Source organism: Geotrypetes seraphini, chromosome 14 (genome assembly GCF_902459505.1).
Source record: "Geotrypetes seraphini chromosome 14, aGeoSer1.1, whole genome shotgun sequence".
Classification (NCBI taxonomy): domain Eukaryota; kingdom Metazoa; phylum Chordata; class Amphibia; order Gymnophiona; family Dermophiidae; genus Geotrypetes; species Geotrypetes seraphini.
Genome location: NC_047097.1, coordinates 12,213,028 through 12,228,678, shown reverse-complemented (window position 1 = coordinate 12,228,678; position 15,651 = coordinate 12,213,028). Strand labels below are relative to the sequence as shown.

Here is a 15,651-nt window from a genome sequence, read left to right as displayed (position 1 = left end):
AGGAGTGGTGAGACGTGATCAAATTTGCTTTTCGCGAAAACAAGCTTAGCTGCAGCGTTCTGAATCCGCTGAAGTCTGTGGAGGCTTTTCTTGGTTAGGCTGAGGTAGATAGAATTGCAATAATCCAATCTGGAGAGGATGATGGATTGTACTAGGACTGCGAAGTGTTTTTGGTGAAAATAGGGTCTGACTTTCCTTAGCAGATGAAGGCTGAAGAAGCATTTCTTCACCAGGGATTGGAGATGTTCGTTGAAGGATAGAGAAGAGTCTAAGGTGACACCCAGAACTTTGCTTGAGAACTCGAGCTGTAATGGGGGGCCGGAGGACAATGGGATGGAGGAAGGTAGATGGTCTAATTTGGGGCCGAGCCAAAGGAGTTTTGTTTTGGACTCGTTTAGTTTCATATGCATTGTGAATGCCCAGGATTGGAGGTTCTTTATGCATGAGGATATGTTCGTGGAGAGGTTAGTGAGGTTCGAGTCGGTCTCAAGGAGGATGAGGATGTCATCAGCGTAAGTGTAAAGAGTTTCAAGGGGGGATAGTTGGAGTAGTTTCAGGGAGGACATGTAAATGTTAAAGAGGATTGGTGAGAGGGGTGAGCCTTGTGGGACACCACAAGTCGGGGTCCAGGGGGAGGATGAGGTGCCGCTCATGTTAACCATGTAAGAGCGGGAGCGCAAGATTTTGGAGAACCAATCAAGAACTATGGAGCTAATGCCTATCTCGGAGAGTTGGAAAATTAGAATGTCGTGGTGGACAACGTCAAAAGCTGCGGAGAGGTCGAATTGTAGAAGGACAGCAAACTTGTTACGAGAATGCAGTTGCTGAACCTTAGAGATTAGAGAGGCCAATAGGGATTCAGTGCAGAAGTTGGGTCTGAAGCCATAATGGTAAGGTAAGAGGATGGAGAATCTTTCTAAGTAGGAAGATAGCTGGGTAGATATGATAGACTCGAGCAGTTTGGTGAGGAGAGGGATATTTGCTATTGGACGGTAGTTGGATGGTATGGAGGGGTCTAGATCAGCTTTTTTCAGTAAAGGGATCAATGCGATGTGTCCCATTTCAGTGGAGAATAGGCCTGATAATAGGGCAGAATTTATGAGTTTGGTAAGAGATGTGATGGCCTGTGCAGGGATTTTCTCAAATAGGTAGGAGGGAAATGGGTCCAGGATGCAGTTGCATGATTTTAACTTGAGGCAGAGTTTAAGGGTCTGAGAATCAGATATGAGCTCGAAGACAGTCCAGGATCTGTCGGCAGGGATGGGGTTGAGAGCAGCTAGGGTGGGGTTGGGTTCGGGGGGCACCAGAGAATTGTAGGAGATTGCGGGCGGGAAGGAGCGCCTTAAGGTAGAGATCTTATCATTGAAGAATTTTGCTAGGACCTCGGCTGAAGGAGATGAGGGAAGAAGGGTGGAGTCATTTTTAGTGGTTAGGGAGCGCCAAATGTTGAACAATGTGCCATTCTGGTTTTTGGATTTGGAGAAGTTCTTCCTTGCTTTTTTTAATATTGAGTTGTAGAGTTTGATATTGATTCTCCAGGCCTGTCTGTCAGATAAGGATTTGGATTTTTTCCATTTTCGCTCTAAGGCTCGACATTTTTGTTTCAGGTCTCTATGGAGTGGAAGGTACCAAGGGGCTTTATGGGGATAGGTGATGGATTTAGTGGTTTGGGGGGCGAGGGAGTGGTAGGTGGACTTGGAAAGGGCGATCCAGTTGTGCCAATTGTTTTCAGAGTCTGCAAGCTTGTTATATGTTATATGCACAAATTCCTTGGGGGTAATTTTCAAACAGACATGCATATTTTCATTTTGAAAATTCATCTGTACCCAGGCAGGGAAAAATGAATATGACACCCACCAAGTTCAAAGTATAGCCTCTTTTTTGTGGTCTACTAAATTATCTCACAAATACGTACCTTTCTTTCATTATATGACATGTTGAAATCAGAATTGACAAATAAAATATTTTCAGGCTTCAGGTCAGTGTGGGTTAAGTGGTTCTCATGTAGAACTGAGGAGAGAGAAAATATTATCCCAAGAAAGAATAGATTCCAGAATCACTAAAAACCAATGATAAAGCAAAGTTGCTTACCTGTAACATGGGTTCTCTGTAGACAGCAGGAGAATACTTTCATATTTGTTGGTGAAGTCCTAGACTGATCCTGTGTGTTGGTGCTCTCCCCTAGCTGCAGTAAGCTTTTGGCTTACTGGGCATGTGCAGGGACTCCTTCCTCCTGTATCCCCTCTCCATCTTGTCAGTTTTGTCTGTAGCTGAAGATGGATAGCATTTTGTCAATTTGTCTGAAGTGGGGATGGTGAGAGGGTAAGTGTGGCTGCATTCCCCTGCTGTCTAAAGAGAACTCACAATACAGGAAGCAACTTTGCTTTCTCCAGAGACAAGCAGGGGAGATGCTACTTCTTGAAAAAAGGGCTATGGTGATAGATCAAAGAGAAAATAGATCTTTAATTACAGAAAGTTGAAAATGCATGTGCAGAGCCATGTAGTGGTCTAAGCACGAAAGGTCAGAAAAGTGTGAACTGAAGACTGTACCAGGGTCGAACGGTGGTGGGCCACTGAAGAAGCTATTGCCTGAAAGTGATGCGTGTTAATTCTGTGAAGAAGGGATTGACGTGTTAAGTAACAGAACTCTATGCAACGGTAAAACCATATGGAAATGGCAGCGGAAATTGCATTTCAAATTTAGCATATCACCAATCCATAGAGATATACAGAAACACAGAAATAATGACAATCCCTGAAAAGAAAAAGTTGGCACTAAGTTGGTTTGGTGTAATGCCTTCTATACAGGATCTTTTAGCTGCTGCTATGATGCTAGCTCAGCAGCATTCACAAGGTCTTTGGCGATGGTTGCTGGCTGCTTGGTTCCAGTAGCTTCATTTGATTGTTTTCATTCAGCTTCATTTTGGCTCATAATGGTACCGCCTGCAGTGGTACCTTATATGAATCTATGCTACTGTTGCTTTCTTAATGAGTTCGTTCATTTGAATACTTGTTTAGTGTTTGCTGTTTTAAACTTTATTGAAGCCTCGTTTTGAAGGTGTTTTGAAGCTTGGTAATAAAACATGGCTCTTCATCAAGTCTTGAGTCTTCACTTGTTATGTCCATGGGCTACAGTCTTGCTGGTATTCCGGGCCTATCATTTTGTTTCTGGTTTTCCTTTTTTATCTGATCACTTTGTTCACTGTTTTGTGCCTTCTGGACTAACACCATATGAAACATTTCAATCCTCTGAAGCAACCTGCTCTACTCTGTAACACCTTTGGACATGTCCAGAAATCCTCTTCTGTAATCCGCCTTGAACCACAAGGTAATGGCGGAATAAAAATCACTAATGTAATGCAATAACATATTCAATTACATTATTTCTTGCTCTAGACATTAGCCATCTTCATAGTTTTAGATGATGGCTTCACCAATACCTTTAACGCTTCCACAGAGTAGGCCTATTTTTAGCCACCTTTGGAACTCCTATTTACTGATGCTGCAGTTCGTTCCTTCTAGGGTTATTTTTCTTTATAGTGGGGGAGGGGTTGAACTGTTTGTGGAAGATATTCTGGTATGGAGGATAAACATGGATGGAAAATGGGCTCAAGTTAGTTTGAGGGCTCAGAGTATGAGCCTGAAAATGAATTGGTTTGAGTGTGGATGGCGAGAAGCATGAGAGAAAGCAACAGAGCATGCAGTTAGGTAATAGAATTTAATTGTGTTCAGCATTTGAGGTTTTTGGTTTGCTTAGCACTCTTGTTAGAACATCACAGCCTGAGGTTGAGGCATGTGTCATGATTGTATGAGGCATTGACAGGAAGGAAACTGAATGTAACATAAGGTTCCACTTGAAAGGCCTCCAGTGAAGTCAAGCATGCAGAACTAGATAGAGTAGCAGAGACAGGAGTGGCTAAGAAAAAAAAAACCTGACAAGACAGGGGAGGCTCTATGAGAGGAAGCTTACTGTAGTTAGGCAAGAGCACCGACACACAGATCAGTCTAGGACTTCACCAGCAAGTTGCCTGCATCTCTCCTGCTTGTCTCCAGAGAATCATACAGTTCACAATCTTATCTGAAATTCAGAGCTGTTCGCACAGTTTCTAGCTATGAATATAATAAAATTGAGATTTACATTTTCACATACAACTGTAGAGCAGGGCTTCCAAAATGTCCTCAGGTAGGATTACTAGATCTTACATGAGGGGCCCTGCCCCTCATCCTCGCCCAGTTCCACCCAAGTCACGCCTTGTTCCACCTCATCCCCACCCCCAAACCTCCTCTTCTCGAGCTCACAGCCGCATTTGGAGGGCCTCCGAGCATGTGTGGGTGTGACACAATGACATCACATGCACGCGCGCATGCTTTTGATGTCACATCGCATCCGCGCAGGTGCTCTCCAGACGCGGCCATGAGCTCAAAGCTTTTCAAAACCCGGACAAAGTGCCAGGTTTTGAAAAGTCCTCTAAAAGGATGACATGTCCGGGAAAATCCGGATGTCTGGAAACCCTATCCTCAGGACCATATAGCCAGTCAGATTTTCATGATATCTACAATGAATATGTAGGAGATGTATTTACATGAGTTTCCAAAATTCTTGGTGAATTTTCTTGACACTAACTGTATGTAAAGTTCCCAGGATGAGTTTTGAAAGTCCTGCTTCAAAGAGCTAACAATGTCCTTAACATTTAAGGTGGTACAAACAAACAGCAGACCACACAAAGAATGTTGGTCACCAGAATATATTCACCACAATATAAATAAAAAGAACAAACAAACCCCTTCCTCCTCAATATGCAAATCTCTCATATGCATATTCATTGTGGATAGCTTGAAAACCCACTTGGCTACTGTGCACTGAGGACTGGGTTGAAAAGCATGCTCTAGAGCAGTGGTCTCAAACTCGCAGCCCTCCAGGTACTATTTTGCGGTCTGCGGTCTATACTAGTGCTGCCCGCTCTTTGCAGTGTCCTCCGGCTTCCCCCCTGGCCTCCAGCTCTTACCTTCAGATAATTACAGTAGCATGCAGAGAGGATTGCCAGTGCTGTAGCGATCCTCAGCATCATGTTCCCTCTGCTGCGATCCTGCCCCTGACGTTAAAGGAGGAGCAGGACCGCAGCAGAGGGAACATGCGGAGGCCGATGGCAGTCTGCAAGGAATGTTACAGCACCGGCGATCCTCTCTGCAGGCATGGTAATTAGCTGAAACTAAGACCGGGAGGCCAGGGGAGAAGCTGGAGAACGCAGCAAAGAAGGGGGGAACATGCAGGCCTTTGGGAGGGGGAGATTTATAAACTATAAAGAGTTTTACCTCATGCAAAATTGTCATTTCTTTAATAAGACATTAACTATTTTTCCTGCGGCCCTCCAAGTACCTACAAATCCAAAATGTGGCCCTGCAAAGGATTTGAGTTTGAGACTACTGCTCTAGAGATATAAATGTTATGTGCATTTATCATCATAAATAGGAAAAATGTATTTAATAGGCAAAACTAAATCTAAATTTGGTGAAAGTGGGTAATAAATAATATTCAATATATAGATGTTCCACTTTTAAAATTAGAGCCACTCTCAACGGAAGAAAAAGCCTCAGGTTTCTTTAGGTAGGGCATAACTGCTCAAACCTCCTCCACCAAGAAAACCCGAGGCTTTTACTTCCGTTGAGAATGGCTCTCTAATTTAAAAAGTGGAGCATCTATATTAAATGGTATTTAATAAGCTGCATAAACTTTCTAGAGTGTATTTTTAAAATAAACTATTTGAATGTAATTACAGAAATAAATAAATTTTTAAAGGAATGAGCAAAACAATTGTTGATAACTGGAAACCCTTCAAAATACACTCTCAATCAAGTACTGCCTTCATATACCAGCCTTGTAAAACCAGAAGTTAATTCTAACTAAACTAAGGCTCCTGGTGGTTTATGTACGCAGATAAAACTTACATTTCAAGGCATGGCATAGCTGATAGGCCATATGTCGAACATGAGGAAGAGGATATGGCAGGAAGTTGTTGTCCTTTAAGAATTCAAACGTATTTTTCCCCAGCAACTCAAAGGCGATACACATGTGGCCATGGAAGTTGAACCAATCCGACATAAGAACACACATGCTAGTCCAAAAAGACAACAAGTTTAGTGTTTCATGTAGCAATTTTACATGCAAAGAGAAAATTCTCATGTCTTCCCTTCCTCTTCATATTAGAAGTGTGTACAGAGGATGAAAAGATAAACTCTAGAAAGAGTACCTATACAGCAACTAAGGGAGAGCAGGACTTCAGTCTCTAGTACAAACCGAACTAAAGGGGTGAATACAGAAATACACGGGTGGAAGCAAGGAAAGATCTGACCATTCAGCTTCTCTGGATTCTAGGACAACAGCAGTACTATCTCCCTAATAAAGTCTAGGCATTTCACTAGCACAGCCTGTCATCCAAGATAACACAAAGTACAAGCATATTCCAATATGGCAAATGGTGCTACTAGGTCTAAGCTAGCCTGAGACTTTACTTCTTTTCTCATGTAGAATGCAAATTCACTTTCCATTAAAACAGCCAAGAGTAATCTTGCAAATTACACCACAATAGAGACCTCAAGATTAGCACTGCTCTCGACAATACAGGTAAATTTAGCCTATGTAGATTCAGTGCTGAGAAGGAAAGATTAGATTCTTACCTTGGTAATTTTTTTTTTTAACAGACACTCCATTCCTAAACCTGTGGGTAGTCAATCCCTTCTTGCGAGAATTCTTGTAGGGAGCTCCATTAGCATTCTTTCACTCCGCTTCCTATCCTTTTGGGCTTTTCTCCAATTCCAATTCCTCAGTTCACAACAAAGCAGCTCTGGAGAGGAAATAGACTAGGGAGGGGTACAGGGACACTTTCCGAGAAACATCTGTTCTGCTCATATCATTAAACATATAACAGATAAACAAAACTTAAGCATCTGCAATACATAACAAGATGAAAAACAAACAAGTCCCCAAATTAGTTTCTTCAATGAGACGATCACATCCTCTATCCTTGTCAAGGCTGGACAAAGGAAAGAAACAAGATGTCCAGACTCCCCAGCACCTTTGAGGCATTAAGCAGGCAAATGAACATCTAACAGGGCGGGCTTCAGAAGCGCAGTGTCTGTCTAATAGAAAGAAGATTACTGAGGTAAGAACCTTTTTCATTCTAGTGCAACAGACACTCTATTCCTGAACCTGTGGGACATATCAAAGCAGTCTCCCGAGTTTAGGTTGGGAAAGGTGAGCCTGCTGTCAGAACTGAAGATCCAAATGCGGAATCCTGTTTGGTTGCCATGTTCACCCTGTAAAACTTAATGGTCATATGGAGAAAAGATCAAGTGGCAACTCTACAGATTTCTTCTGGGGACACCATTGAAGATTCTGCCCACGAGGAAGCTATGCTTCTAGTGGAGTGTGTTTCTCACTTCCGATATAGACTGAAGAAACGGCTATATGGATCCATCGGGAAATGGTTGCTTTCGAGGTTGGTTGACCTTTATGGGCAACCCCCCACCAATACAAACAGATGATCTGATAATTGAAATTTGTTTGTAACCTCTAGATACTGCAGTAAAAATCTGCGCACATCCAAAAATTTTATCAACTGATCACTCTCGATCCCGAGGGAGTGAAGGCAGGCAAGCAAGCAAGCATACTTCTTGGTTGATGTGGAAACTGGAAACCATTTACAGTAAGAAAGATGGGACTGTGCATAAGACCACAAGGATCTCTGCATGACAAAGCCTGAAGTTCCAACACTAGTCAAATGGAGTTAATGCCACCAAAAACACCGTCTTGATTGTGAGGTCCATCAGAGAAACTTGCTCCAGAGGTTTGCAGGGCACTCTCACTAGCACCCAGAGGACCAAATTAAAACTTCATGCCGGAAAAGGCTGTCACAGCACACCCTTCAAAAACCTAGCCACATCTAGGTGTGCGGCTATGGTGCTCTTATTAATCCTAGGCCCAAAACAGAAGAACCCCACAATGTGAACTTTCAAGAAGCCAACCACTAGACCTTTTTCCAAACCTCCCACAGAAAGGTGAGCACCACAGAAATTAGTTTCAAGCTCGGGTCCTCACTCCTCTTAGCGCATCAAGCTTGGAAGCACTTCCAGGCTTTTGCCTATGCAACTATAGTCATCTTCATCCCAACAGCCTTGACTCTCTAGTGCTGTGAGCTCAAAAGCCATGCTGTAAGACCAAAAGCGTACTGGACCCTGCGTGAGTAGCCGGAGATGACATAGAAGTTTGAGACCCTGATCCCTCTGTAGACGGACCAGGTCTGCATACCATGGTCATCTTAGCCCCTGGTGTGTCATGATGCTGCAAAGAAGTCTGCCTATTATAGACTATGGAGGGAAGGCGTAAAGACCTGCCTCTGGTCAGAGATGCACCAGGGCATCCAGGCCCTTGCTTCCTGGCTCTTATCTTCAACTGAAGAATCAAGCCACCTTCGTGTTGGCTGCCGATGCCAACAAATCAAATATTGGGTGCCTTCAATGATACACAATGCAGGTAAAGACAGTGACCACTCCCAATGAACTAGGGTCTTCTGGCTGATCAAATCTGCTTGCATATTGTCTACTCCTGCCACATGTGCCACAGAGAGTGCCAAAAGATGGGTCTCCACCCATCGAAAGTGCATCTGGGCTTCCAAACGTAGATCAGCACTCTTGGTACCCCTGGTGACTGACATAGGCTACTGCTGTTACATTGCCCAAGAAAAGTCATACCGCTTTGCCCCTTGTGAGCCTATTTGTAATGTCCTAAAGAGAGAGAAAGCAGGTAGTCTCTGCTTTTGTGCTGCTTATAAGTGAGCACTACATAGAAGAGGAACCGCAGAGTCCTTATCTTTAATTCCTGGAATGATTCTGTGATCACCTGCAAATGCACTGAAAGCTTGAACAGCCTGGGCATAATTTAACTCCTCTCCGTGATTAGGGGCCTCCAGATCTGGCCCCCCAAGAGATAAAGCAGCATCTCCTGCTATAGAGAACCCTGACCGGGAGAGTAAAGGTATTGAAAAAAATAGCCCTCTCCAGCCCAGTCTTCCCTTCTATGTTGCTGGGGAATTGCACTCGGGGGGGGGGGGGGGGGGGTCAGCAGAGGGAGGAGAACCACCAGCACCAGCATGGCCACAAACCCCAAGGGTTCTATGCGGTCCTTATTAATCCTGGAAGTTTCAGACATCATACTGATGAATTCAAGGGGGAACCCCTGTCTAGGACAACCAGACGGCCCCTGCAGATGCTCACGAGCTCCTTTGTGGGGTTTGGCAGCAGCACCATGGCTGCACTTCACCAAGGGCGTACTCATGCTGCTCCAAGGCTTAATCCCGGACTTTTTTCCTGGCCCTTGCACCATCTGGGTACTAATGCCCCCTGAGGGATTAGAGCGGGATAAGCCAGTGGCTACTTCCCTCCTCCTCATGCACTGCATGGACATGGACAATCCTCAGGTAGCCATCCATCGCAAATTTGGCATGAATCCAAAGTATCCTGGCCTCAGGAATCCATCACACCTGTTTTTGTGCAAAACTGAAGAGTTTTGAGGCAGATAGAAGCTTTTATTTTCAAATTGGGAAATCCAAGATGGCCACTGTGGCAGCAATTTTAGCACCAAAAACTAACTCCAGAACTCCCCCCTCCCCGATCTTGTTTTTCAGGCTGTCAGCCTGTTACTTATTGTGCTATGCTGTGTGCTGGGAGCTCCAAGTGCTGAAGCTGCAAACAGTTTACAGGGAGAACTTCTGCCTCAAGCCTGGGATCTGGACTGCTTAGTCTTTGGACTGCCTCTTGGGCCCAACAAACTAGCCAGAGAACTCAACCCCCACCAGACTTCACACACGCAAATGGGGGGGAGAGGAAGCAGTCAGCCCTAATCCTGTAAAAAAAACACCACAGAGCCACTAAGCCTGCATTCAAGACCACTGCAGACGAACCTGGGGCGAGCTTTGCTCCCAAGGGCCAAACTGTAATGCAGGCTGTCCAAGTGGATGCATTGCAATGAGTTTGCCATTTGGAAGCAACCCTCGATCTCAGAATCTGCACTCTCTGGCAGCCAGAGATGTCCCAAGAATGGGATCCTCTGCAGCACTGAAAAGCCTTGCAAACGGTCCAAAAAATGAATATAACTGAAAAATAAACAAGAGCATGGAATGTTTCTACTATTTGGGTTTTTCCCAGGTACTAGTGACCTGGATTGGCTACCATGAAGATGGCCCACTGGGCTATATGGACCATTGGTCTGACCCAGTAAGGCTATTCTTATGAGCACAAAAGACTGGCTCCTACCTTCTCGTTTGTAGAAAGACAACTGAGGAATTTCAGGATAGTCCAGAAGGATGGGTAACAGAGCAAAAGAATGCTAATGAAAACTGTACAAGAATTCTTGCGAAAAGGGATTGACAATCCACAGTTTCAGTAATGAAATGTCTGTCACACTAGAATACCTAGATTTATTTCACAAAGGGTTCCTAACCTTCCTCACTGTTGCGAAGAATATCTTACTGGGCTAAGAAGGGCTTCTTGTCCCCGTCTCCATTTAGATCCAGGTTATTCACATTCTGTAGCTACCCATCCTTTTCCAGAATAAAAATGAGAATGACCATTCTTGAGCTTTCCTCCTTGTGCATTGCCAAAGGAGATTCAACTTTCCTAGTCACCATCTGATATCAACAGAAAGCAGTCACTTGTTACAGCTTTGTTGGTAATTTAACACTTACAATTTATTTTCCTTGTCTTTTTCTTTGATTTTCTTGAGAACGTTGATTTCAAGTTTGGCTGCTTCTCGATATTTCCCTACATTTCGAATTATTTTCAATGCAACCTGGGTTTTGCCCCTATGGTGAGAGAGAGAAATTATATTTTCTTCTGAGCCCAGCAGTTCCTTTCTGCTCCTTTGAGCTTCTAGCCCAACTAGAACTTGTCTCAAAGGCACAAAAAGCTTTTATTTACAACTACCTATATGTCTTCCCTATTGCTTTTTCAATCCTCAAAACACAGAGTACAGAAAGTGTTTGCAGATGAAGATCATACTATTTATCCAGTCTGATCATCCACACAAACTACTAAGCTCTATAATCCTTCTCCCTCAGATCTTCTAGGCTTGTCCCATGATCTCCTGAAGTCAGATATAGCCCTCTTCACATACACTACCCTTACCATAAAGCAGGGCTCAACAAATCCAGGTTGCCAAGTTGCATTAACGCTTAAAAATTGCACCCTGGCACCCGAGATTTCACCACAAATAATTTCCCTCTTACCTCGGCACAGCAATGAGGTTCTCCATAATCACCGTAGTGTTCAAGTCTATGGAGAGCCTGATCACCATGCCGAGGCAAGAGAAGCTATTCTGAAGTAAAAGGTGGTGGCTGCTGGAGAGAGACAGACAGAGGGAAACAGGTAAAAGAGGGGGGATGTTAAGATGGAGAAAGAGAAAGATTGGCTGAAGGCTGGGGAGGGGGATACATATGACTGGATTAAGGGCTGTAGGAGGGGGGTTATGAGATAGCCATGGTCAATCATACAAAAGGCAAGAAATAACTGTGAGTGAAGTAGCAGTGAAAGTCCTGATAAACCAGAACCCCAAAAGAAAAGAGTTAAGATTACACTGAGCGAATGGTAGAATTGCCAAATAAAACCAAGAGTAGGAAAATGTACCTTATAGTCAACATTCTCTCTAAAAACTGTGCACCTTCTAACAACAACAAATTCAAACAATCTTTAAAAATTCTCTTATGACCAGTGGTAGCTATGAAATTTCTCTCCATATATTGAAAGATAAGTATTGCCACAGTATTCCATGCCAAGATAATGTTACAAATGGGACTACTATAATGCCCTGTACACTGGTCAAACCAAAGAGTCTGCACCAGTTCTAATTCAGAAGACTGCAAGTGGTGTGCAGAAACTATCAGTACATTACACGGCTAAATTTAAAACTATGTTTGATTTTCAAGGACCAGAGTGCTTGAAGAATAAATTAGAAGTCTCAAAGGTACGTATGTAGAGGGCTAAGGTCCTCTCAAGGAGCATCACTATCTGTACCCTCACCAAAAGAAATTACATGATGTGATATCCACCAGCAAGTCTTCTTAGGAGTTACTCCCATACTCTGGAACTTGCTCCCAGAGAGATTACATCTAACATGAGACTACTTTTGCTTCAGAAAGCAAGTGAAAGTCTGGTTCTTCTCCCATGCCTTTAATACATGTAGTGATTGACCATGCACTCACTCTACACCTGGGCTAGCTTGCTGCATACCCTCTAAAATTTAGGCCAGTTTCTCATATCTTAACTGTACAAAGAACTTTCCTTAAATTTAGCCACATATCTGTATATTGCAATTGACTTTGTACTACCCACCTTGTCCCCCACTGTTTATCTGCACTTGGACCCAGGCTACGCAGTAAGGTATCTCATAGTATTGTAGGATCAGCATTAACATTATATGTTATTCATGCTTATTATGGTTTATGGCTAGCTTTATTTCATAAACTGCTCTTCCTCCAAGGACAACAAAGTTGACTTCATATCATATCTATGTCATTTGAATAAACTTCCATGCTATCTATTATAGTACTTTATCATATTCCTGTTATACGACTATTCTATAGTGCTGTTAAATGAGTATTTCTGAGACAGTATCATGTTCATCCTATTACTAGGTTTCAATTTGCTATTTCTAAAATTACTCATCGATTGTATTTATGCTTTTGATATTTTACTATTGTTATACTGTTAACAAAATTGTACGTTTTATTTTAAACTGTAACTGCTGTACTCCTTGGGTGAATCTCTTCATAAAAGGTGGTTAATAAATCACAATAAATAAATAAAAAATAAAATTAGCACTATAGATCCTGGTTTGGAGCTTCAAGGCTGCAAAGTGAAATCTCAAGGTGCTTGTTTAGGGAATTGTTTATTGAATGTGATGTTCTTATCTACAGCAGCTGCTAACTTAAGATATTTACAACCATTTTGGTTAGTGTAGCACTGTGTTTTCTCACACTAACCCCAAATGTAATTTCCATAAGGGATATATCACCACATGGAATTGCTTAATCCACTAGACAAATGGCAAACAGAGTGAGGTTAATTAAAATTCCACACAAAGATATGTAATATCTTCCTTAATTTTTGTGTCATGCAAAGTGTTTGGAGCACATCTAGTGTTACCACAGTTGACAGTGTGAGGATAATTTTATATAAGATTTTTCATGTATAAAAGGCCTCTTATAAAATAACCCCCAGAATATGAGCATACTATGAAGCGACTCAGATGAAGGAGAATTCAGGTGCAGAGAAGCAATTTACATGCATTATAAAACATGCGTGTATTTTACGTATGAAAATTTATACCTGCTTCTGAACAGGCGTAAATGTTTGCAATTTTACTTTAGCTATAATTTCTGCAGGTTTGGGGATTAATTTTATCAAGATACACAGATGCCTATTTACACATGGGTGACCTCTTCTAGAGCTTTCCTATTTTTATATACAGTATGTTTCCATTAAAAAAGTTATTTTGAAAAACACTCTTAAAGGACCAGAAAAACTACTATATCATGACAAGTTCTGCTCTCCTGGATATAATCCTTTGGATTCTATAAATGGCGCACTAACTCTGAGATGCATGCACAACTAAATTGGCCTAACAAGCCAATTTAGCACTAATAATTGGATGCAATCAATTATTGGTGTTCACTAGCAACATTTTGGATTTGCACACAGATCTTGCTAAGTGTTATTCTTTTTTTTTTTTTAATTCTTTATTCATTTTTTAATCTTACAAGTGTACAAATAATAAAACATTTGAAATTAAATACTTCACTTGAATTTCTTTATAGCATAACAAATATATAAATTTATTCCCTTCCCACCCACCCTTTCCTTTAACATTTAATCAAAAATATACAAATATATTCTTTTCTATTGATTAAACCTTTATTAAACTTTAAACCATCCTCCCCATTTGCAAATATACTTTCAATAGAAAATGGTATCTATTCATTACAGTAAGTTGTCGATGGCCCCCAGATCTTTTTTAATTTATTATAATTCCCTTTTTGAATAGCAATTATGCTTTCCATTTTATAAATGTGACACAACGAATTCCACCGGAAGTTATAATTTAATCTACTGCAGTTTTTCCAATTACTTGTGGTATGTTGAATGGTGACTCCTGTCATTATCTATTCTATAAAGATCCATGCACAAATCTTACAGCATGCAACTCGAATGGGGGTGTGGTCATGGGCATTCATTGAAGATGCATACAGTATTACTGAATACGGGGGATCAGTGCCTAACTTATGCATCAGGATTCACACCATGTTTCAACTGGTGTAAATCCTTGATCCCAAAGTCTGGCATGGAAATCAGCTCTAAGTGCTGTTCTATTTTTTTCAGCCATTTACTGAATTTAGTCTACTACATATAAAAAAAAGAAATCCATACTTCACATACCTTGCATGATCTACACATTCTACCACTTTGCCAAAAGTGCCCTCTCCGAGATGGCCAACAATCTCATCTGCAAGAAAGAAAAGGTGTGTTCATAAGTCATGGGACATTGAGACAAGGGAAATTCTTCAATTTTACAATCAGATCTCAAAAGGTAGGTCTCGCTGCTATGCTCTCTAATGGAGAAGGTTCTATAGTCTGTGCCAAAACATTTACTTTTCAGCCCTTCTAAGAATCATAAGCACTAGAGGCCCTCCTGAATAATAAAGAGATCTCATCTAACATGGGGATAGAAAGTAGAGAGGTAAAGTTTTACGAAAAGGTGGCTGTACATCGATCTTGAAGCCAATCGCCGGTCCGGCACACCAGATGACCATCCTTATCATCTTCCGCAATCCTCTCCCGTTTACTGCTCTGACGGCTTCTCTGTATGCACCGCCCCCCGAAACACCATCCGAACAATCGGCACGGCAGGCAGTTCAGATTGGCAGATTGAGTTGTCAGGCAGAGGTGGTAGTGATGAGGACGAGGCGGTGGATTTCGATTTTCCAGTTCCCAGCATGTCATAAGGCACACAGCATATATAATGATAGGGATATTGCAAGGGACACGTCAAGACAAACTGACTTTAAAAACAGCAAAAGAAAAAAAAAGGAAAAAAGGCAGCTCTAGGTATGTAAGTGTATGGTGCCATTAGATACAGCGTTGGATGCAGTAGCCATGATGCTCTCATTGCCCAATGGGAGAGCCAGCTATATGACACTATGCTCTAATCTGCTTTAAAAAAAAGCAGACTTAAACAAGTATTAATAAAGGGGAATTCTCTCCTTCAGCACTGAAGGCAGCATCCAGTTTTCCAAAAACCTATAAAAATTATTTGTTAATAAAAAGCAGTTTTAATGCAGCCAAAAATTACTTGCTGTTTAGATCAGAGCACATTCACCTCCAAGATGGTCAGAAGATCTTGCAGTTTCATAAAACATGGCTCAGGGTGGAAGGGAAGATTTTTTTTTTTTCTTTTAATGTATGTCAAATTTATGATTATATTTAAGTGGCCACCACATGAAGCAAAGACAAAAACACTACAGTACTGCCTTTATTCTGTTGTGGTCCTGCCCCCTTCTACATTTTCCAAAGGAGCACAACCAGTGCACTCTCCTGCTCCATGCT

The 15,651-nt window shown here is 41.9% G+C and overlaps 1 protein-coding gene across 3 annotated transcripts in view; it reads right to left on the bottom strand.

The window, feature by feature from the left end:
• The window catches only part of CLK3 (CDC like kinase 3), a 75,828-nt gene that overhangs the window by 23,793 nt on the left and 36,384 nt on the right, over positions 1-15,651 (bottom strand). For 2 of the 3 annotated variants that reach the window (XM_033919907.1, XM_033919908.1), the window contains exons 4-8: positions 14,814-14,907; positions 14,485-14,551; positions 10,740-10,856; positions 5,947-6,113; positions 1,916-2,010 (exon numbers count right to left, since the gene is read on the bottom strand). In XM_033919907.1, the coding sequence (XP_033775798.1) occupies positions 1,916-2,010; positions 5,947-6,113; positions 10,740-10,856; positions 14,485-14,551; positions 14,814-14,907 (540 nt within the window). The remainder of the gene's footprint in view (positions 1-1,915; positions 2,011-5,946; positions 6,114-10,739; positions 10,857-14,484; positions 14,552-14,813; positions 14,908-15,651) is intronic. The other variant, XM_033919909.1, reaches the window with a different exon arrangement.